Source organism: Prosopis cineraria, unplaced genomic scaffold, assembly GCF_029017545.1.
Source record: "Prosopis cineraria cultivar Desert tree isolate PC_DT_omini unplaced genomic scaffold, ASM2901754v1 PC10, whole genome shotgun sequence".
Taxonomy (NCBI): domain Eukaryota; kingdom Viridiplantae; phylum Streptophyta; class Magnoliopsida; order Fabales; family Fabaceae; genus Prosopis; species Prosopis cineraria.
Genome location: NW_026555341.1, coordinates 17,132,177 through 17,157,633, shown reverse-complemented (window position 1 = coordinate 17,157,633; position 25,457 = coordinate 17,132,177). Strand labels below are relative to the sequence as shown.

Genomic DNA, 25,457 nt, shown 5'->3' with positions numbered 1-25,457 from the left:
TGTGCAATATGCATCTTTATTTGACACAGCTACATATTTCAAGACTCAAAAAATTTCAAAATAAACTGATTCAACCTCTCAACTAATTAAACCAAGTATCCCTCAATATGATATATCTTTTATATAACTGGGAAATATAAAAAATATTATAACACTGTTAATTAAATGGACTTCAGCATCGTACAATAAAGGCACGGTAGACAATCCATATCCGTCTACCAATACATTGAATAAAATTGGTCAAACTTTTTAATATATGTTCAAATTGTGTGAAATGCCTAGGCTATCGATTAAGCATTAGACGTTTAGTACAACAAATTATCCTCAAACAAATGGGCAAAATTGATCTGAGACACATGTTCGGTGCTTATGTCTTAGAGATTAAGGAAACTAGGATACGCGGAAATGCCGCCACTCCTTACTATTTAATCCCAAAATAATTCAACAAAAGAGACAGTAATTGTCAATTAACAATGATTTGCCAGAAGAAAGGAAATTTTAATTGATTGCGACATCTAAAATCTCACAATGAGTCAAAAATTAAATTCGAAAAAAAAAGGCCCAAAAATAAAGCCCAAATCACAACAATAGACAACCCAATTAAAAGGCCTAGCCCAATTTTAGGAAATCTCGCCAGCATGTGTAAAACGTAAAAATTAATTGAACCCCTAAAAAAAATGTTCACATTTAATGCCTGGCTATATATTAGACACACGGGGCAATTAAAATTATATACAATATACAAAAACCATTACAATGCCCTAAAAATCCTTGGCCTTTTTTTTTTTGGTCAAATAAAAAACCTTGGCTTTATATTATATTATGTTACCCATCTGGATCAGAAAGCAAAAACCATTACAAAAAGCACATGAAAAGTTCGCAACTTTGTTCTTGAATCTACCTACAATCAATCGAGTGAAACTTTTACCTGGATGGATGAATCTGTCAAGATTATATCTCTCTCATTTTCAGCCTTTGGATGATCTAAACTATCCAATTTTATCCTTACATGCAGTGGTTTCATGAAAATGAGATCCCTCAAGTCCCCTTTAGATTTTGATAAAAATTGACTGCATAGATCTTTCTCCATCTTCAAGCATCTCCCAGAGCTCATGATATCTAGTATCCTTCCAGCATGAATCTCAGGGCTTTCTTCTTGTGAGTTTGGGTCTTTTTTAAGTTTCAAATAAAGCACTGTATAAATAATAACCTGTGTAAAAGGAGATATATTAGCATTGAAGTCTGTCTTTCTTTTTTCTTTTTCTTTTTCTTTTTTTTTGGGTTGGTTGATAACCACCATTATCAAGGTTTGTCAATATGTGTAGAAGACTGCTAAAATAAAAGGCACTCCATAAAAAAAATCATAGTACTCCCAAGACTGCAAATTCTAGTTAAATTTTAATAAAAGAAAATGCAGCAAGTTTAAAATCTTACTAATCTGTAAACATCTGTAATAGATAGCGACATATAAAATGATAAAATGAAGTCACTCGGTTAACAGGAAGGCATAGGTTTAACAACTTTTATAACCCTTGCTCTGAGACAGGCAACATGATCCCCACAGTATTATGCTTCTAATAAAAGCATAAACAATTGCATGACAATAGAGATCACAAAACTCATTTAGAAATATTTCAGGCCAAGAAAAAATACTTCGAAATACACTGTCTCCCTGTCAAAATCAGAGACTCCCAGCTCCCAATTGTTAACAAAATAGTTATACTTGTGACACATAATGATTATCAAGCTGTGGGCAGAGGTAACTGGTCTTGCATTAGACAACCAAAACCAATTCCAGATAAAGTTAGACATGCATAAATTTAAAAAATGTACACAAATCCCATAAATGAATCTCAGAGGTAAGTAGCAGTCAGATGGACAATCTATGTAGCACGGATACTTCAAAAAAGTAAACGTACCCGTATCCGATACATATCCGATACGATACTTGTAAGATACTCCTGTATACGTATCCCATATTCTAACATTTGTTATATGATTTTTTTTTCAATAATTTTTTACTATATCATTTAAAAACTTGAAAAAACACTTAATATTTTAGTTAATTACTATAAATATTCTTATATTGCTTTAGAAATTCTTGTTTAAAAATCAAAATACCTATACTTATATCATAAAATGTTGAAATATACATTATAAATATTCCCGTACTCGTATCCTAAAATTTTGAAAATTTGCCGTATCCCCGTATCATGCCGTATCGTATCGGATACTCGTACCCGTATCTATGCAACCTAGGACAATATAAATCTAATAGTAGTATTCATAAATCAGACTTCAATTGAATGTTAACTGCCTTATCTATGTCTCATTTAATACCAGTGCTTTCCTAGCAGAATCGGCATAATGAATAGAAAGAGGGGGTTTTTTTTTATTAAAAAAAAAAAAAATCATTGCCATCTTCCTTTGCTGCTTCAAAAATAATATTTATACCTCACTCGTTCCAGGACTAGTATTGACATTGCAGGTGATGCAAATTTTCTTATCTTCCACCATTAAATTGTTATTCAGATTATCATCTGGAACAGCTTGTTCTGACTCAGGTTTAGGAGAGGCAAGATCATCCAATTCATCATACCATTGTTGTGCAACGCCGACCTGCACCCAGGAACTGATTTGATAAGCAACTGCAAATACAGAACAAGACAACTTCAGCAAAGACTGTCCCTCTTCCATCCTCAAGAACCTTATCTACCGATCCTGGCACATCCTCTATTGCTGAGACTTCAATAGCTGCTCCTCTTGCCTGACGCCAGATACAGGCCTCATCCAGTGGTTGTACTAGCTCAGTGTCCTGAGGAACATCCACGATTAACAGCATGTGAATTTTACCTGCCACATTGAAGAAAGTTCAACGCCATCAAAGTCAATTAAGAAAAAACAGTATGTTTGTGTTGCATCATTACTGCCTTTTTTTTTTTTTGCTGCAAATACAAGCGGAATGACATAAAAGAGAGAGAACAGCCTATCGAGTAATCCTATATCCTAAAATAAAGTGATGATCAGAGCATCACAGGTGATAAAGGACTAAAATCAGAATTATGTCATCACAAAAAAACTTCTTGATGATTCATGGTAGAATGTTTAAAATCAAAGCCAGTTGTACAATATAAAATGACCTGGTAGCAACTGGAAACACTGCAATGATCAATTGGTACATCTGAAAGTCCATTTGTGCTGTCAATCAGTAAAGTGTTAGACAAGTTAGAATGTTTCATATGATTTAAATCTTGCTTCTTTGTGATGTAAACGCCGATAAGTTTTGGATTTGGAAAAAAAAAATTAACCAAAATAATTTTGAGACAAATAACTTACGTAGCATAAAATGTCTCCGAGGGAGGCATCAACCAACAAGGTAATCCAAGTATCCCTAAATTGGAAAACTGGAATTTTGAACAAACCCCAGATTCTCTGTCAACTTTCAAAATCCTCTGTCCAACTAGAGACAAAAAATTAGGCGGTAAACACAAACCATAGAAAGAAGACAATGAAGATCAGAAAGTACTAAAACCCCCAGGAGGGGCATGTGGAAAAAACAAAATACCTGTATCACTGATGAAAATTTGATTCTGCAGGGTCGTCAGTGAAGATAAAAGACCAGAATGAGGGAGGCCCTCCACAGAATAGGCATATTCAATTTGCTGTTGAAACCCATCATAGGCTAGATGATCTAAAAGGGATAATTTCTTTGACATCTGCTTTCTGCATATCTCATAAATTTCAGGAGAACCTTTTTCAATGCAAAATATTTCAAGAATTAATTCATCAGTTGCAACCAGATACACAATGGCTTCCATTATTGACCATAGAACCACTAATAAATTAAACCTTCAAGAACTTTGTCAATCTTTGCTGAAGCCAAATCCATGATCCCTGCAACTTGGAACCTGCAAATAAGACCGAAAAATAATTACATAACCATTATATTAAATTAAGACAAGAAAATAGTAAGAACTACACAATGTCAGCGTCAGCATCTATTATCTACCTTATCATATAAGACCACTTGATGATAAAGAAAACGGAAAAGGAAGCAAAAGAGAAATGCCTAAAAATTTCAAATATTATGAAACAAGGGACATTCAAGTACTATCCATGAAATAAAAGCATCAAGTTCTTTCACCTGCGGTCTAGAATGAAGAGAGTATCATCAACTGATTTCAACAGATGCCATGGTAAATATGGTGTTTTAGAACCAAACACATCTGATGTTTCATCAACATTGCTCTCTGCATTGCTTTCTAAACCCAGCTTATTCATGATCCAAGTCCATATAGGCACATTGCTCTTGCTAGAGGCACTTATAGGATAAAGAGTCTCCACTGATCGTGCTTGCATATCAGCTTTCCTGATAGCAAGGTTCTTAAAAGATGGGAATCAGAAGAAATGAAAAGGTTAAGTAACAACTCCATAAAATGACTAAGCCACTACGATTTATGAAGTCAAAACCCAATCCAAAAATATAAAGAAGAAAAGCTATAAACAGAATGAAGATGAAATATAGCTAGGAGAAGAAGTGCAGGAACAGGTATTCTTCCTCTCTTTCACCCTTGTAATGCACTAATGTTGGGAAAAACTAAGAAATTCACCACAGAATGATGTCTGATATAAGCTTGGATAGATGACAAATATAAGTGTAGTTAACAATAAGTATGAACCCCTTTGAATGTTGCAGTATATCTAACTTAAAGGCGTTCCCCATGTTAACTCTATTAGTTTATCCTTGAAGACACTCCTTTATTAAGGAATATGCTTCACTATAAGCAATTAGGTGCTAACAACACAATATAATATTCATTAACTTTTGGGCCTCAATTCTATCCAACATCCTTCACTTGGAAACCAGATTGAAGATACCACTCTTATAACCAAAGGTTAAGTTTATTCTCCTAGAAGAAAACGCAATATAATGTCTTGTGTAAAGCCATCAGAATCAGCCCAATCCCAACATCAGATAGCAGCCTCAATAGAAATTTAGAATCAGAACGAAACACTAATACGAAATGACAACAGATTGATGTTTATAAAATAGCATCAAATATGATAAATATAGATTCAAATCTAATCATGTACATTAGCAACTCTCAACAGCAAAATTGATACCTCGGAATCTACAAAATATAAGCAGTCCTCAGCAGCATGGTAAAAAGAACCTGCAGGTCGCCTTAATTTAGCAAATTCAAAATCTCCATCCTCAAATCCTGGGGAAGAGCCAATCTGAAAGAGACAATAAAACTGTAACTCCCAACTGCTGCTCCTTCACTTTTATAGAGACAAGAACTTTAAAAAAAACAATTCACCCCAAATTCTTAATGCTAGGGGAAGGCCAGAGAATAATATTGTTAATTGTTAACAATTTGATACCTATAAAAAACACTATGATAAATTATTTTAAAAAAAAAAGATAAAATGACACTTGTTCCTGATAACAGGGAAAAAGCTGAATTTGCAGAATTTAAAGTAGGTCTGAGCTGGGTTTCTCTTGTATATGGACAAAAAGAGGTCTTTATGGAACAAAGTTTAGGAAAAGTCATTAGTAAGGACCAGGAACTTAAATAATTATTTCCAGAGACCTTGTGTTTCTTATTTATCTTCAAGGACCAGAAAACCTAAAACAAAACATGAGCTGATCAAAATACCTTCTCAAGCTTACCTCTCCAATTCTCTATCTTAATTATCTTTCCACTTTCATTACTCTCAACCTCTCCTTCAATTCATATGCCATTTCTTGATTGGGGCGTTGTCATCTTCATCATATATCTAAAATGTGCTATATATTTGATGGGCACCCAAGGCACCCTCCCTGAAAAACTATTCAGATGGGAGAACCAACCCACTTGAGTATCATAAAGCATCTCATGTTACTCAATGTCAGACTTATGCATCCTATGCTACTGTCTCCATCAAATTGGCCCCCTTTGGAGAGCCAACATCCTAACGGCTAAAATTTGGACACTTCGTTTGGCTTCCTAGCCTGTCAACACCTACAATGATCAAAATCATTTGTAAGTAGCCTTTTTCAAAACTGTCAACTACTATTTGTGATGCCAATTAGCAGGCCACTAAAACCTCCCAAAAAAGCCAGCTAAAGAGGGGGGAGAACTAACCCACTTACCTACCCTCAATGTTCAGGCATCTCACACTACCTTAGTCTCCATCAATATCTCTTTCATTTTTCACTAGGCCTTCTTTCGGTGATTATGATGGAATTAATATCATAATAACAGAGTATGTAACATGATATATATTTATAGTTCACATCAAGCCTAGCTTGCATGGTTCTCCAGTTCCCTAGCTATTTAGACAACTTGACCCCTTTAACAATCAAATTTCACATGGACGGAAATATACAAGACTTCATAATCCAGCCAAGAACCCAAACTTTTGAGAAAGTAGAGAGCTAGAGTTAGGGAGAAAGGGAGGGGGCCAAATAAAATATATTATTAAAAGACTCGATTTGTATAACACTAAGTCCTAGCCTTATTATTCCAATAACATAGCTTTTATTATGGTGCACATCAAGTAGCCAAGTTATAAACCTAAGGCTTTTTTCATATTCCTTTTAACTCTGCCCCTCAAGCAGAAACTTATGAAGACTGCAGATGATCATAAATAAATCCCCTCTGAAAAGAACAATAAAAAATAACCAACTCAAGAACTCAACCTTACAAGAACATCAGCAACTACTACCATAATCACAAAGACAGTTGTACACTGGGTAGTTAGGTACTTACAAGTAATTATCATCTTCATAACCTATTAAGACTTCCATTCATTCTTAATAGCTCCTAAAAATGGAAACTATTCTCTTAACAGTATAAACATGAATAAACAACGTCAACAAGGTGCATAAGAACATGGGCCTATGTAGCCAGAAGCCAAGTCTGTTCATCCACTAGACAACATAGAAATATGGGCTAGAAAAGACCCGTAATCAAAATGCATCTTGTACTAAACCAATTTCAATAATTTGTATACATACGCAATCCAAAATCTCTCCATTGTCATCAGATACAATAATCCTATGATGATTGCAGTCAGAAAGGAAGAGGCGGTCTCCACTTTCATCTGCAGAGATGCAACCTGTAAAATATGAAATTGGTCAAATTACTTTTAATTACCCAATAAGTATAATGAAAAATTTGTTACAGGCATTGCGATCTTCTAATAAGTAACACCAATCCAATGGTTTGAATTCTCAATGGCCCTCAAGTTTTCAAGATTATGAAAATAAATTCCTCATTTGGTTACCTTTTTTCTCAAGTCCTCTTAACTAGTACTATCCATTCAATACCAGTCCTCTTAATTAGTACTATCCATTCAATACTGATCTCATGCTTATTCTCTGACATATACATTGCACTTTAAAACCAGAATATAAAGGTCCAAGAAAATCAAATTTAATTATTTTTCCATAGCAAGGGAAAGGGGAGAGAGAAAAGAAAAGGCAGATGCAATTTCAGCTCCACAGGGGAATGAAATTTGTAGTATTGAAAAATTGATGATACTCAGCTGATAGATCAATAAAACCAGTTACCAACAATAAATGTCAAGACTCAAAAATAACAGGTTCAAATATTCATCATTCTCCTATATCTTTCTTTGCCAGTCCTACTGTTCCCGAAATGTTTATTTCTTCAGAAATCTAGGTAATTATTGGAATTGTTTACTTTTGGTTTTCCCTCGATTAAATGGAAGTGTCAAGGGTAGGGAATTCCATAGCTCAACCCTCAAACAGTATCTACATGATAAACTGTATGCCTTCCAAAACCTTCATGATGGACCCCATGGCACGGGTGACATAGCATTAATGGCAACGAAGCCTGAGGATGGTAATCATGAGCATGGTGACATAGAAGGAGCCCAATACTTCCAATCCAACGTACCTAAAGACCCATTGCAACATATTGGAGGTCCAATGACAAGAGCCCGAACCAAAGCCATGAAGCAAGCCTTGTTCAGTCTTGTGCAAGAAGTTCAAGAGCTTGGAGAGCATTGGGGCACTCCCCTCAAGTCCAAAGGAGAGCATCTATACGTGTATAATGTATTTAAGATCCAAACTCATGAAGAGTCAAGCCCAAGAGATGCAGACCTTAGCCCAATGCAAGGAAGACTACAAGTTGAGCCTCTTGCATGCAAGGAGGCATGAAACCCTAGTAAAGAAGTCAAGGGTGGCGTGATTTCAAATCCTTTATGATCCCTTGATTGTCTCCTAAATTATTTCCTATTTTAATGGTCCTTTGATTTGATTTTCTATTTTGAGTCTAGTCAAAGGTTAGAATTAATTATAATATTAATTTCTAAATTTTGTAATCCCATAATTTTAGGATCACATCTCCTAAATTATGTGGCTGAATATTTTATCATTATTTCTTCTTTTAGTATTAGGAAATTAGGGTTTTAATTTTAGGAAATATTTTTCTATGAGCCTATATAAATTAGGCATGCTCCCTATTGTAAACAACACAGAAGTTGAATGAAATTATTCATTTTAGAGTTTATAACTCTTGTGAGCCTTAGTGCTTTGTGGTGGTATCCCGTGTGAGAAACCGACGTGATCAAGAGCGTGATCAACTCTTGTGGTGTCTTCGAAGGTTGAGGTTCCTAGAGGCAGGTGCTCTAGAGGATCTTCTCCTTGATCATTATCCTATTGTTTACTTCATACCTTTCTTTATTTCCGTCATAAATTTCGTCCCTTTCTTTTTGTTCTTGTGTTTTTGTTGTTTCAGGGTTCTGTCCCTAAACTAGCACGATTCTGCTTCCGCGTCCCTATCAGATTGGCATCAGAGCTTTGGTTGCTAGTTTTGGTTTAAATTCTTGTCCTTCCTTCTTCTTTTTCATCTTGAGTTATTTCTTTTTGTGATCATCTCTTATCTACCCCATCTACTTCTATCTTTTGGTTTTTCTCTTCTTCATCTTTGTGACTTTTTATCTTATGTGAGTTTTCATTTTATTAGCCTTCTCAAAAAAAAAAAGAAAAAAAAATACCTAGAAATTCGTGCAAAAAAAAGGCAAAAAAAAAGTGTTAGTGTGTTGAGAAAAAAAAAGAGAAAAAAAAATCCGAAAATTCAAAAAAAAAAATTACAAAAAAAAATATATTGCTGTGAGTTATGACTGTAGAAAAAGGCTATTCTTGAACTCCAAGTCACCAAGAGGTTGCTTAAAGAGAAAAGTCAACTTGGGTGATAAGAAAGTCTTTTACGTTGATCACTTTCTTATTTTTTATTTTTGGTAGCACTTTTCAAATTCTCTACTCTCTTATTTGCTATTTGTGCTACTCTCTTATTTTATTTAGTTTTTTTTATTTTTGTCTTTGAGTATTTGACTCTTTGACTTTTATTTCTTTTTTTCTTATTTTTTTGTTGTCACGTGTGGTTTTTCCTTTAACAAGCTTAATTTTATTTGAAAATTTTGCTTTCCTATTTGTTTCAAAATTGCAAAAAAAAAAATCCTCTTTTCACCTTGTGCTTGTTTTCTAGTTTCCTTAATTTAGAAGATATTCACTTGATTGTTCCTTAGTTTCTTGATTTGTGGGTTTCACCATTGGATTCTATCCACAAGCTTAGTGAGTGGTAAAAGGCAAGTGTGTTTTTCATCATTAAAAAAAAAGCCATTACTTTTTTTTTGTGTGAAACACGAGTGACTTTATCTTGAGAGTAAACACGTGAGTTTGTGTGTGTGAGGACCTATTTTTATCTTATATGGTTTCTAGTGCTTCTGTGAACATGAGTAACAAGGATGAATCCCCTAGTATTGATATGAACTCTGTTTTAGAACTTATCAAAACACAGTTGCAGCAGTTTCGCTTGGAACTTGATCATAGGTTCCATAAAGAGGATAAAGATGAGCCGGAGACTTCCTCTTCTAAAGGAAAGAAGCATAAGATCCCCAGCGATGATGAGGAGTATGAAGAACCCCCTTCTCCTAAGGGAAAGAAATCCTTAAAGCGTGGTGTTGACTTACCGGACCAAAAAGTAAAGTATCCTTCATTCAAGGGTAGCAACAATCCAGAAAAATACCTTGATTGGGAAATGAAGATGGACCAAATCTTCATGACTCTTGATTTGTCTGAGTCAAGGAAGGTAAAAACTGCTTCTTTGAATTTCACTGACTATGCTGTTTATTGGTGGCAAGATTTACAGTACAAAAGAAGCCAACTTGGGAAAAAGCCCATTAAAACGTGGGAGAAGCTTAAAAGGTACTTGAGAAAGGCTTATGTCCCCAGCTACTACTATACAGAGCTGAATAGAAAATTGAGAATGTTTTCTCAAGGATCTATGACAGTGGAGGAGTATGTGCACGAGTTGAATATCTTGAAGTTTCGTGCAAACATTCAAGAAAATGAACGTGAAGCAATGTCAAGAATTATGGATGGCTTGAGGCCAGAGTTGAGAGATAAGCTTGACTTGTACACTTTTGTGGACAAGGAAGAGCTCATACACAAGGCTATAAAGTTGGAGCAGAGAAATAAGAACAAACGTTCCAAGTCCTCTTGGAAAGACTCCAAGACAACTTCCAAATGGAAGGATTCCAAAGCCAAAGATACATCCCAAGCCAAGGAAGAAATAAAGACCAAGTATGAGGGTAAAACTTCTAACCCTAAACCTTCTTCTTATTCATCTAACACTTCTCCTATTAAGTGTTTCAAATGTCATGGTGTGGGCCACATGGCGAGAGATTGTAGCAATAAAAGGGTTATGATCTTGAGAGATGATGGTGGCTATGATAGTGTGCATGAAAGTGATAAAGATGATGCTGATAATGTTGATGATGATTCTACCTCCCATGAATCAAATGATGAGCTTGAATGCAATGGTGTAGTTGACTCTATCTTGGTGGCAAGAAGAGCTCTCAATATTCAACCAAAGGAGGATGATGAACATGAGCAACGCGAGCATATTTTTCACACTAGATGCTTCATCAAAGAGAAAGTGTGTAGCATGGTAATTGATGGTGGTAGTTGCACTAACGTCGCTAGCACTTTACTTGTAGATAAATTATCTTTACCTTTAATCCCACACCCTAAGCCCTACAAATTGCAATGGTTGAATGATTCTGCTGAAATTAGGGTTTCTAAGCAAGTGTTGATTACTTTCTCTGTTGGAGTTTATACTTGTGATGTATTATGTGATGTAGCCCCTATGCTTGCTGGACACTTGTTATTAGGTAGGCCTTGGCAGTTTGATAGTAAGGCTACTCATGATGGTTTTAGAAATTGTTACAAGGTGCCTTTTAAAGGCAAGACTGTTGTATTAAATCCTCTTAGGCCCATCCAAGCCTATGAAGATCAACTAAAGATTACTCAAGATTACAAGCAAAGGAGAGATCTCCTTGATTGTGGCATGAGTGAGAGAGAAAAGAAAGAGAGTATTACTTTACTTGAAAATCAATCAAAAGAGAGGAAAAAGAGTGGTGAGAAGGTGAGAAAAGAAAAAAATAGAATGGTGGGAGTGAAGGAAAATAGTGAAAAAAAAATATTATTGTGTGGGAAAAGTAAGATTCAAGAGGCTTTGATGAGTGAGCAAGCTCTTATTGTAATTCCCAAGAATATTTATTTTTCTACTAATACTTTTGACCCCACTTTGCCTTCTAGTGTTGTCTCTTTGTTGCAGGATTATAGAGATCTATTCCCTGATGAAATTCCTGATGGACTTCCTCCCTTAAGAGGAATTGAGCATAGGATAGATTTCTTGCCTGGAGCTGCTATTCCAAACAAGCCTGCTTATAGGGCTAACCCTGAAGAGACTAAGGAGATCCAGCGCCAAGTAGAGGAATTGATGATGAAAGGCTTTGTGCGTGAGAGCCTTAGCCCTTGTGCTGTCCCTGTTATCTTGGTGCCAAAAAAAGACGGATCTTGGAGGATGTGTGTTGATTGTAGAGCAATCAACAAAATCACTGTAAAGTATCGTTACCCTATCCCTAGACTTGATGATATGCTTGATGAATTACATGGTGCTTCTATCTTTTCTAAAATTGATCTTAGAAGTGGTTATCATCAAATTCGTATGAAAGAGGGTGATGAATGGAAAACTGCCTTTAAAACTAAATTTGGATTATACGAATGGTTAGTTATGCCTTTTGGTTTGACTAATGCTCCTAGCACTTTTATGGCATTAATGAATCATGTTTTTAGAAAGTTTATAGGCAAGTTTGTTGTGGTTTACTTTGATGATATTTTGATTTATAGTAAATCTTTGACTGATCATATGAATCATCTTAAAAATGTGTTTGACATCTTGAGGGAATATAAATTATATGCTAATTTTCAAAAGTGTTTCTTTTGCATGGACTCTGTTATCTTTTTGGGATTTGTTGTTGGATCACAGGGAATTCGTGTAGATGAGGAGAAAGTTAAGGCTATTCGTGAATGGCCAACCCCTAAGAATGCAAGTGAAGTGAGAAGCTTCCATGGCTTAGCAAGCTTCTATAGGAGATTTGTTAGGGATTTCTCTAGCATTGCTGCCCCTCTTAATGAACTTGTTAAGAAGAATGCGACCTTTAAATGGGATAAAACACAAGAAAGGGCCTTCCAAACCCTAAAGGATAAATTGACTAATGCCCCTTTACTTGTTTTGCCTAATTTCTCTAAAGCATTTGAAATTCAATGTGATGCTTCTGGTATTGGTATAGGTGCTGTTTTAATGCAGGATTCTAAGCCCATAGCTTACTTCAGTGAAAAGCTTCACGGCGCAGCTTTGAATTATTCCACCTATGACAAAGAGCTTTATGCTCTAAAGAGGGCCTTAGAAACATGGCAACATTATTTGTGGCCCAAGGAATTCATCATTCATTCTGATCATGAAAGTTTAAAGTTTCTCAAGTCTCAAGGTAAGTTAAACAAGAGACATGCTCGCTGGATGGAATTTATTGAAACCTTTCCTTATGTGATTAAGCATAAGCAAGGTAAAGAAAATATCGTTGCTGATGCCTTATCTCGAAGGTATACATTACTTTCCTATTTGCATGCTCAATTACTTGGTTTTGAGATTCTAAAAGATCTTTATAAAACTGATCCTGATTTTGAAAATATTTGGAAATCTTGTGAAAATCATGGATCTGGTGATTTCTTTAAATTTGATGGATTTCTTTTTAAGAAAAATAAATTATGCATTCCTATTTGTTCTATGCGTGAGTTGCTTACTAAGGAAGCACATAGTGGTGGTTTGATGGGACACTTTGGTGTAGATAAAACTTTGGCTATTTTGTCTGATCATTTCTTTTGGCCTCACATGCGGAAAGATGTCATATCTGTTTGTGATAAATGCATTAAATGTAGACAGGCAAAATCTAAGATCCAACCTCATGGACTTTACTCTCCTTTACCCGTCCCCTCTCACCCTTGGGAACATATCTCTATGGATTTTGTAATTGGATTGCCTAAATCTTCTGCAGGCAAAGATTCCATATTTGTTGTTGTTGATAGGTTCTCTAAGATGGCACACTTTATTGCTTGTGCTAAGACTAATGATGCTGTTAACATTGCTGACTTATTCTTTAAAGAGATTGTTCGTTTGCATGGTTTACCTAAGACTATTGTGAGTGACAGAGATGTGAAGTTTCTTAGTCATTTCTGGCGTACCCTATGGCATAAATTAGGGACTAAGTTACTTTTTTCCACTACTGCCCATCCACAAACTGATGGTCAAACTGAGGTAGTTAACAGAACTATGACTACATTATTAAGAGCAATAATTCAGAAGAATTTGAAGAATTGGGTGAATTGTTTACCTCATATTGAATTTGCTTACAACAGGGCTGTTCATTCTTCTACTTCTTATTCTCCATTTGAAATTGTTTATGGTTTCAATCCATTATCTCCTATTGATATTTTACCTTTGCCTTTCTCTGAGCATGCTAACACTGATGGCAAGGAAAAAGCTAAGTTTGTGCAGGACTTACATGCTAAGGTTAAAGCAAATATAGAGCGAAAGAATGAGCAATATGCCAAGCAAGCTAATAAAGGCAGGAGACGTGTGATCTTTGAGCCTGGAGATTGGGTTTGGTTACATTTAAGGAAAGAGAGATTTCCTAATCAAAGGAAGTCCAAACTTCAAGCTCGAGGAGATGGACCTTTTCAAGTTTTGGAAAGAATTAATGATAATGCTTACAAGATTGATTTGCCTAGCTCTTATGGCAATGTTAGTGCCACATTTAATGTTTCTGATTTATCTTTATATGATTCTGCAGATTCGAGGACGAATCCTTTCCAACTGGGAGGGAATGATGGACCCCATGGCACGGGTGACATAGCATTAATGGCAACGAAGCTGAGGATGGTAATCATGAGCATGGTGACATAGAAGGAGCCCAATACTTCCAATCCAACGTACCTAAAGACCCATTGCAACATATTGGAGGTCCAATGACAAGAGCCCGAACCAAAGCCATGAAGCAAGCCTTGTTCAGTCTTGTGCAAGAAGTTCAAGAGCTTGGAGAGCATTGGGGCACTCCCCTCAAGTCCAAAGGAGAGCATCTATACGTGTATAATGTATTTAAGATCCAAACTCATGAAGAGTCAAGCCCAAGAGATGCAGACCTTAGCCCAATGCAAGGAAGACTACAAGTTGAGCCTCTTGCATGCAAGGAGGCATGAAACCCTAGTAAAGAAGTCAAGGGTGGCGTGATTTCAAATCCTTTATGATCCCTTGATTGTCTCCTAAATTATTTCCTATTTTAATGGTCCTTTGATTTGATTTTCTATTTTGAGTCTAGTCAAAGGTTAGAATTAATTATAATATTAATTTCTAAATTTTGTAATCCCATAATTTTAGGATCACATCTCCTAAATTATGTGGCTGAATATTTTATCATTATTTCTCCTTTTAGTATTAGGAAATTAGGGTTTTAATTTTAGGAAATATTTTTCTATGAGCCTATATAAATTAGGCATGCTCCCTATTGTAAACAACACAGAAGTTGAATGAAATTATTCATTTTAGAGTTTATAACTCTTGTGAGCCTTAGTGCTTTGTGGTGGTATCCCGTGTGAGAAACCGACGTGATCAAGAGCGTGATCAACTCTTGTGGTGTCTTCGAAGGTTGAGGTTCCTAGAGGCAGGTGCTCTAGAGGATCTTCTCCTTGATCATTATCCTATTGTTTACTTCATACCTTTCTTTATTTCCGTCATAAATTTCGTCCCTTTCTTTTTGTTCTTGTGTTTTTGTTGTTTCAGGGTTCTGTCCCTAAACTAGCACGATTCTGCTTCCGCGTCCCTATCACTTCACCTTTTAGATGATACAGATAACATTACAAAAACTCGCCAGGAAATAAGCTAACAGATCTCTCATCACATCCATGCCATAAAAGGTGTTTAGCCATGTCACTTATATTCACAACAATGGAGAAAAACTTGAACAGAGAGCCTTCAAATGTATCTTGTAGTGCAAACCCTTACTCAAAAGTTGTCATTACTATTCACCAACTATGAAGAAAACTTTGTTCCTATGAATGCAACATTTGTAGAGGATCCACTATATTATCCAAAACTCACATTTAGGTGGAGAGGGATATGGAATGGGACCTTTTGGGCCCAGATAACATCACCATTTATCGCTTCCCAACCCACTAATACCAGTTCCAAACCAAAAATTCCACCATCCCTGAAACTAAATATATCCCTACCTACCATCGACAAATTGAAGACCACACTGAAACAGAGGTAGCAAAATTAACCTAGGGACAAGGAACTTCTCACCCATTCAAGAACACCAAGAGGGCACACTCAGCAGCAAAAAGCTGAAAGAGAAACCTTGGAAATGCAAGACCAAGCAGCCTTAAAACTAAGCATATCCCTATCTACCTGAGACAAATTGAAGATCACACTGAACTGGGGTGGAAAATCAACCTAAGGAACAGGAACTTCTCACTTATTCAAGAAGAACAAGAGGGCACACTCGACAGTGAGAAGCTTAAAGAGAGAACCTCAATATTTCCGGGCAAAATCAAGATTATGCTCCTACTCCCAATTCTAAGGAACCTAGTTTCCCTATTACACCAAGGAAAGGGGCAAGATATCACACATGACACTATAAGCAAGTTTTCTTATGAAAAATTGCCCCATTTGAAAGGTATTGTAGCAACTATTGCTAATGAGAAGTCACAAAACTTCCAATAGGCTGTTTCATATCCTAGATGGAAGGAGGCTATTAATGAGAAGTTAAGGGCCCTGGAGAAGAATCAAACATGGAAGATAACAAAAGCACAGAACTACCTAGAGGGAAGATCACAATTAAGCCTTAATGAGTGTTTACTATTAAGTAAAATTTGAATGGAAATATATGCAAATAATAAGCCTGATTGGTGGACAAAAGATCCATCTAAACCTAAGGAAATGACTATTGCAAGGCATTTTCCCCCATAACCAAGCTCATACACTAAAGTTAATTCTCTAGCTTGCTGCAAATTTTAGACTGGCCACTTCAATTGGATATAAAAAATGCATTCCCCAGCGGAGATTTAGAGGAAGAGGTATATATGGAGATTTCACAAGGTTTTCAAGAACATGGCAAACCCACCAAATTGCATAGACCCTACAAATATTTGCATAGGCTAAAACAAGCACCCAAAGTATGGATCAAGAGATTTGCAAAAGTAGCAAAACAATTGGCAACTTTGCCTAACTGGCAAGACTTTTAAAGCACATAAGTGGTAAGATTTCCATCCTCATAGTCTCATGTTGATGATATGATAATGGCAAGTGATGACATTCCATCCCAATATTTCAGTAATTAAAAGAGTTGAATATTACAATCCAACCTCCCATGGAGAAAGGATATGACAATATTGTCACAATAGAAATTGTGGAAAACAATGATTACGTATAGGCTTGTTGTGATTAAGTATAGGCTTGTCGTTTGAGGTCACATGACAATATTTTTCCTTCAATTGTGACAATATTGTCACTATTGAAGAAAAAATGGTAGAAAATCATTTGAGGTGGTTCAGACATATACAAAGAAGATCATGAGAGGCACCTGTGAGGAGAGTGGAACAGATAACTTTTAGCCCTATTAAGAAAGGTAGAGGAAGACCAAAGAGAACACTTTTGGAGGTTGTTGAACGAGACCTTTTAATTAACAATATTTCTAAAAACTTAATAAATAATAGAGCACAATGACATCATATAATCCATATAACCAACCTATCTAGTGGGATAAGGCTTGTTGTTGTTGTTGTTGTAGTGATTAAGTATAGGTTAAAATTGGAGATTAGTATTTCTGAGAATCAATTTGGCTTCATGCCAAGCAGGGCAACTACAGAAACAATTTATCTGCTAAGGAGATTGATGGAAAAGCATTGATGCAAAGATAAAGTTTACATATGGTTTTCATTGATTTGGAAAAAACTTACAATTGTGTACCTAAAAAAGTACTTTGGAAAGCCTTGGAAAAGAAAGGTGTCCAGGTTGCTTATATTAGAGCTATACAAGATATGTATGAGGGGGCAACTAGTATAAGAACGTCTAATAGTGAAATAAAGGATTTTCCTATAAAGATTAGATTACATCAAGGATTATCTTTGAGTCATTATTTATTTGACCTGATCTTAAATATTTTGACAAAACATATTCAAGAAGATATCCCCAAATATATGCTTTTTGCGGATGATATAGTTTTTATTACGAAGACGAGAGAAGAGATTAACTGCAAACTTAAGTTATGTAGAAGGATATTAGAGCCGAAAAGTTTTCGCCCAAATAGGACTATTGGAGCAAAATGAAATATCTACATTGTAATTTTCAGTCACTAATAATTTAGAAGTAACATTGAGAGATCATATTATGTTTCAAGTAAAAAAGTTTAGATATCTATGAGCTATTATTCAACACGATAGAAAAATTAATAGAGATGTTACACATAGGACACAAGCTAAGTAGCTTAACTAGAGAAATGCTGAAAGTTATTTGTGATCAAAAAATATCTAATAAATTTAAAGGGAAGTTTTGTCAAACTATTATAAGACCAACTATGTTATATGATAGTGAATGTTGGACTTTTAAGAGACAATAGGAACATAAAATTAGAGTAGCATATATAAGAATATTGAGATTGATGTGCAAGCATACACATAAAGATAAAATTCAAAATGAACATATTTGAGAAAAAGCAGGTGTAGCATCTATTGAGAGAAAAATGGTATAAAATTGTATGAAATGGTTTGGACATGTACAAAGAAGATTGAGGGAGGCATCGGTGAGGAGAGTAGAACGGCTAATTTTGAGCCCCATAAAGAAGGGTAGAGGAAAGCCAAAGAAAACACTTATGAAATATTGATGAAGACCTCTTAGTTAATAACATTCCTAAAAGCTTAGTAAATGATAAAGTACAATGGCATCGTGCAATGCATGTAATTGATCTCATCTAATGGGATATGCTTGTTGTTGTTGTTGTTGTTTGTTGTAGGCAAGGTAGGTCTTCATCTCATGACACTTGAGTGACACAGTTCTGAAGTTCAGGAACTAGAGGCCAATTGTTTCTAAATCTGTGATATGGTGTGGTAGCTCCAAAATAAACAAGGTCTACGAGAATTTCAGAGAACAATGAATCTTCCTTGCTGCCACAAAATCTTGCTCTAGGCTAACCATCAAGGTTTTGAGGAAAACAAGGAACACAAGGCTTTGTGATTACGAATTTGTGAACATTTTTCCAGCATTCAGTTCTCATGGTGATGCAATGCATTTAACATTTTAAAAGAAATCCCAGTCACTGCTAGCCTGCTTGGCTATTTCCTATGGCTGGCAGACATTCCCATGCGGCATTTTGAGAGAAGCAAAAAAATGCAAATATAGTTGCTTTAGGAAAACATCCGTTTGAAAGGCTTTGAATGGATGCACAAGCAGGCACTACATCTACAAAATTGAGAAGTTGGCTTTCTTGTGGGTCAAAGTTCATTCAGGTTGAGGTTTCTTTGAAAGATTTACAAAGGGATTATGCAGCCCTTTTGAGTTCATGTATTTGTTGATATTATTTTCTGTTCTGATTTAGTGCTGTCCTATTATACTTTGTCTAATTTTAAACAAGCCGCAAAAGGTAACTCATTCCTCTGACTCCCAATTCTAAAAATCATGCAGAAAATGAGAATTACTACACCAGGAAGTCTAACCAGAAAATGGCATGATTTTGAAGTTAAACAAATTACCAAAAGAGAAGATTCTCCCAGATCATCACATTTTACAAATCTGGAAGATAAGTTCTGTAGTCAAGCAATACAGGAATAATTGAATCAAGGGATTAATGTTTATAATACCTGGATAACAGAGAAGTAAATTCAGAAGAGAAGAACACATATAATGCTCCTTCTTGATTCCATCTTGCTTCCAAGAAGTGAATCTCAATTGCTTGACTGACTTAGAATTCCCAGTAGGCAGCATGTGTAAATTCTCAATAGCTGTTCATAATACCCCCACCATCGAGAATTAAATCATGCAAGCATGTTGATATTGACCATGCGTGTGTATAAACATAAAAAATATATATATAGAAGTGTCTCAACATATTGTACATAACATTATGCATGAAGAAATGCATCATCACCTTGGTAGAGCATTTCAAGATCCACGTCTTTCTCATGATAAACTACTGGGCTCTCAAAATTTTTAAATAACAAGAAGCACGCACCTTGCTCCATCTATAAATATAAAATTAAATTAAATTCCTCTAAACGATAATATTACACGTGTATCAGTTCATAATGAAAAATCAAATAAATAAAGCAATTAATGCCATATGAGATATATGATACAGTTGACTCAGAACTATATGCAGTATCATCATAGGTACTACAGCTGGCCTTGCTTCTATGGTTAGCATAAGTAGCAATGGCCACAGCAATTGCATAAAAAAAAAAAAACACTACGATGAAATTTTGCAACGAAGTGTTCCTAGAAAAAGAAATTTCATTAAACAAGAGATTAAAAATAGAAAAGACTAGAAAAGACTAAGAGATCTCCAAAAGGAACCTCCAAAATAAAGAGAATGAAGAACTATTTAAGCAAAATTGCTGCAAAGCACCCCTATCTTTTGGTGAATCTGAGATAACAACGTCCTTGAAGGAAAAAAAGACTGCAAGCAGAACAGCACAATGAAGACATGAATGCTATTCTTCCCCACAGATCTCCAAAGACAAAGGATCAACCATAAAAGTCCAAGAATTTCTCTCCTGCCAAATACTCATGACACTTCAAACACTATCTATGCAAGTTTTACAACTAAGTTGACTTACTCAAGATCTTGTACAATGCAGTTTGCCTATAGAATTAGTTCAACAAGATTAGCTATGGTCATAAAATTGTATTACATATCATACAGAAAATTGCACAGAAGCAGACAGAACTGCTGTTAAATGACACTAAGAATGTCATTGGCACTACCTAAGTGAAAAAGTTTTCACATTTCTATTTGATAAATTCTTCATTATCTCGTTGTTTGAAATATTATTCTGATTAGATTAGATACAATAGATTCTAAAGATAGGGTGTTAATATTGGATTTTGAGTATTTTAGAAACCCTAGACTCGAGCAATTCTGCTTCCTACATATAGAACACTCAGATGTTAATCAAATTTTAAGGCGAGTAATCAATTGCTCAGCTAACCTTCACGATATCAGAATCCCCACAACAATCAGTTTCAGTCAGTTTACAGCCATGAATAATTAAACTTTAACTGGTGAAACTGAGTCCCTTAATGGTGGCAGCAAAATGCCTCCTCTACCTGGAACCAGTGAGCTATCAACCCTAATCATTGGACATGAACTAGATGGAGACAACTATTTCCAATGGTCACTAGCATGTTATTGAACAACTATTTTGATGAAAGTTAAATAACATAACACCACATATCAGCTCCATAGCAGAGCATGAAAACTCAGACAATGCTTCACAGGTAGTAGGTGTATAAAAACTAAACACTTTGAGATTATACTATCATACACGTTGTGTACTGCATTTAAAGATAAAACTAATAGAAGGTAAAGATGTATAATTCTCTCGCTTTACAGAGGTTACAGTCTCTTCCGAGGAAATTACTCCCAAATGATTCTTCACACCTCCCCTTCACTGTTTATGTTCTTAACAAACCCCTTGCCATCACACTCTCTCTTCCTACTAACCCACAACCTCTACTAGGATCAGAGTTAGATGCTGCTTTGTCCCTTGTTCTATCCTTTTCTTCCCCCTCACGCAGTAAAGCTTTTAGACTGATTTAACACTTGGCTCCTGGGCCTCTCACATTCTCCACCTTGGCAAGTAACTTAATCTTTGCATGCAACAAGGGTTGACGCTAATAAGAATTGCACCTAGGACAAGGAATGATAACATTTAAGAATTGGACCAAGGATTTCACACTACCTCAGGAAATGTCTTCTTTGACAATAATATGGGGAATGTGATGTTTTCAGACATCAATAACCAGATTATGTGCATTGTATCTGCTGAGGAATGAATGAAGAATAAGCCCATGACAAAGAGATGAGAGAACCTGTCATCAAATGTAATTTATACTCATAAGGTGAAAAGAAAACTACTTGTTACAAGACTAGAAGAAGGGAAATTGATACACAGCCTTCCTCTACCTCTTCTTAATTTTCTTCATATTTTCAAACAACATTTCATGGTCAAAAGTTCTTGCAGCAAGAACCAAGAATGTTCTGTCTCCCATGGAAAGTTGTTTATCTTTGTCGAATCTATTCAACCAATGATGAGATGGACCTACAGGTTTAAACAAAGAAGTAGTTAAAGGGAGGAGTAAAGAGTAAAAAAAATCATTCAGCCATTGGAATCTTTTGCACAGAGCAAGAATTTTGGATTATAATAGCATCTATGTAAATCTTCCACAATGTCATGCAATAAATTAAAAGAAAAAAAAAAACATTAGCTCATTCAAGTTAAAATTATAATGATTTTGCACATAAATATCCCCAATATACTTCCCATGATTCCCCAAAAAGCAACAACGATCTATGCCCATGTGATTCTCCAAAAAGCAACAGAACTTGTTTATTTCTGTCCAGATCCATTCAATGAACAGTGATGTGCCTAAAGGTTCAAATAAAGAGGCAATTGAAAGGGAGTAGTTAAGAAGAAAAAATAATTCGACCATTAAAATTTCACCAGAGGTTTACAAACTTGCAATTTTGAGTTATAATGGAAAGAACTTACATCAATATTGCACAAAGCCATGCAGTAAATTACAAAAAAAATTAAAATTCAAGAATTGAGCAGAACATTGGTGAAAAGGACAAATAACAATTTTGCGAGTAAATATCACTAGCGGAAATGCCCATGATTCTCCTAGCGTCTTGATATGCGCAAGATCAAAAATTAAAATGGGTAAAAAGTGCATTTTAAAGCAAAAGTTAAGCTTAAAAACATTGTATACACAGAGCTAAGAATCACAAAAAGGTAGAAGAAACGAATATTTGTTGATTAAGTGCTAAATTAGCTAGTCCAATACCTTCAAGCTCATCTAATGAGGCTTTAATGAATGACAGATAATCATTCCCAGGGGAATGTCCATGTGATACTTCAGCCATTGTTGAGGAACTGTATGAGACTGTCAATCAGAAGTCAGGAAAACTTATAAATCTAGAAATTCTCAAATAATGAGGCTTCAAAGCTTAGTGGTGATTGATAATGACTCTGGAGAAGCATTCGCTTCAAAATAAACTATCATCAGTCATCACATCACTGACATAGTCCTAAAGGAAACCATGAACCTTCCAAAGTATTTACTTATGTGACTGAAATCCTCTCTCTGGAATCCTTTTAGTAATTGTTTTCCATTTAGAAGACTCAAGTATCACAAAGAAAGCCACTTAGTTACACTGGGTTCAGACAAATAATTTGCTTGATGCAAATGTCACAAAACCAAGAAGATTGAAATGAAATAACCAATGACTTAAACTGAGTTCAGACAATGAATTTGCTCGATGCAGTAGCCTAAGTATATGCTTAAGGATTGTCCAAAACTCCAAATATGTGAATAATTATCAAATTCTCTCAACAACTTCGCCTTTCAGAAAGTTGCCATTCGCTGTTCCATAGAGAAGAACCACGATTTAACTATAGCATCAAGCAGTGGGCAATAAATATTCAAAGGGTTACACAGTTTGCAAGAATTGAGCAGTGTTCAAATCACGGAAAAGCTAGAGATGAAATCTTTAATCTCGGGGAGCTCAATATTTTCCGAACATTTGTCATCAAGTTCAGCTTCTAGCGTGTGAATCAGAGCAGTAAGGAAGGATGATCAATATCAAGTGACTTTTAAACATAGGCGCATAACTCTTAACAAATTTCGATGCGAAAATATAATAATAAAGGAAAACACAAAAGGGAGGTAATGAACACCTTTCGGCGGTGCCAACATTGGCTTAGACGTCGTCAGGGCAGGCAAACTGCAAAGCTGAAACCACCAAATATCGACCCTTCCCCATTTTGTTCGCGGAGGTTGCCGCCGCAACGCACGGAGGCCACTCAAGAGTATGGACTGTGAAGTGTTCCACCGCATTTGCGTGTGAAAGTGGAATGACGCCGTGCGGGGAGTGTTCAGCAGCGTAGCAACGACGGCAAGGCAAAAGATGGACGACACATCGCTGCAAGTATGAAAAGGGCGTCATTCGTACAAGAGCAGAATGCAATAAGCGCTAAGCAAACAATTTGATTTTAGGAGCAACATCAATACCCCAAAGAACGATCTTCGTGCCCTGAATTTTCAAGCAGAATGCAATAAGCTCCGAGCAAACAATTTGAGCTGATATTTACTAAAATCAACACGTGCAAACAATTTCAGAGGATTTTAATTAATCAGGTCATTTGGGTTTAAAATCTCTTGATAAAAATCATCCCGTGTCAAATAATCTATATTTAAACTTCTTTCTAAATAAAATTATAAATTTTTATTATTAAATAAATAAATATTATTTAAAATAAAATCAAATTAAAGTTATAGAACATATAAAAATATAATATATCAATCGTTTTAAAAGCACTGCAAAAAAAAAAGCTAAAAATATCATTTTACAAAGTTCTCGATCATTCATCATAGCCAACGATGCGTTTGCTATGGCTAACCATATTGAAATTAATTTAATATATATAACAGTCAATATTTTACACATAAATAATGGGGGTAATTTGTTTTAAATTTCAAAGTTCAGGATTCAAAATGCTATTTACATAATAGTTTAAAGTATGTAGTACTCATTAACCTATGACATGTTAGCAAAGGCCTGCCGCATTAGCATTTGATTGAACCCTAAAAAGTCAACAGTGAACAACGTTATCTATAAGTTAATGATGCGATAATTTGCTCTGAATTTAAAAATGTAAGATTCATTTCGCACATTTTAGAAGTTCAAGATCCAGAGTATTTTTTCCATAATATTTTAGAGTCTACAATGTTCATTAATCTAAAATAAAAATAATTTATTTTCATGTACTCAAAATCACATATTTCATTAATTTACATAAATTAAAATTTAAATAATAGTTTATTCTACAATAAAAATTATTTTGACCATATATATTAAAGATAAAAATAATTACTCATTTTATTTTGAAGTGTGTTATTTCTAGGATATATTTATATTTTTCCTTTGATTAATATGTGGAAAGTTTTGAAATCAAGTGAAAAAAATATACTTCTTATGAAGTCCCCCCATAATAAAAAAAATGTCCCCAAAAAATATCCTTGAATTTATTATTAATTATCTCATGTAAATTAAAATCTAAGTAATAATTTCTATTTTGCAATACATTGTAACATCCTGAATTTTTGGCTTAAAAGCTCAAGAATATGTTAAAATTCAATAAGTTATTGAGTTCGAGTAATCAAAAGTTCTTAAGGTGACTTGAAAAGAAAGAATAATTTTTAAAGACCAAATAGTACATTTAAAGCCTTTTTTAGGTAGAAGCATAATATTTTCATAGACTTTAAGAAAGTATTCAGAACTAAGAAATGAGCAAGTTGAAGTTTAAAAATATCCAAGATAAGCTAAAAAGAAATAAATAAGGTCCAAGAGGGCAACATAAATATCTAAGATTAATTTTGAAAAATAATCAATAAAGTTACAAAATTAAATAAAAATAAATATTTGGATAAATTATGCAATTTTATTGGTTAGGAATTACTCAAAAAAATTACTTTACAATTTAAATTGCATTAGGTTAAGATAATATTAATTTTTGGTATGTCTAAAAGTTAATTTTAGCAAGAGCCCATATTGAGCCCATTTAAATGGAGTGGTGACGTCAAGTAGGATCTGAAATGGAAGAAGAAGGAAGGCAATTACATGGTTCAAAATTGATTAAAATATTAGTTGAAATAAAATGGGAAATTAGATATTTTAGAATCTAAATATTATCAAAATTGGTTCATTCTTCTACTAAAACACCCACCACACCCATTTCTTCTCCCTCATTGCATCATTTTGGTCCGACG

At 34.9% G+C, this 25,457-nt stretch overlaps 1 protein-coding gene across 1 annotated transcript; it reads right to left on the bottom strand.

Moving 5' to 3' along the window:
• Positions 1-680: 680 nt before the first annotated feature.
• On the bottom strand, positions 681-23,773 carry LOC129322834 (uncharacterized). Its single transcript, XM_054969254.1, is given in 18 exon segments — positions 681-1,210; positions 2,455-2,619; positions 2,708-2,853; positions 3,141-3,164; positions 3,167-3,198; positions 3,337-3,460; positions 3,566-3,751; positions 3,850-3,908; positions 4,145-4,383; positions 5,125-5,238; positions 7,004-7,104; positions 19,268-19,408; positions 19,555-19,648; positions 21,368-21,497; positions 21,592-21,727; positions 22,473-22,571; positions 23,366-23,610; positions 23,700-23,773. Coding segments are annotated over 17 exon segments (2,253 nt in total). The 5' UTR covers positions 23,526-23,610; positions 23,700-23,773; the 3' UTR covers positions 681-907.
• Positions 23,774-25,457: the final 1,684 nt, after the last annotated feature.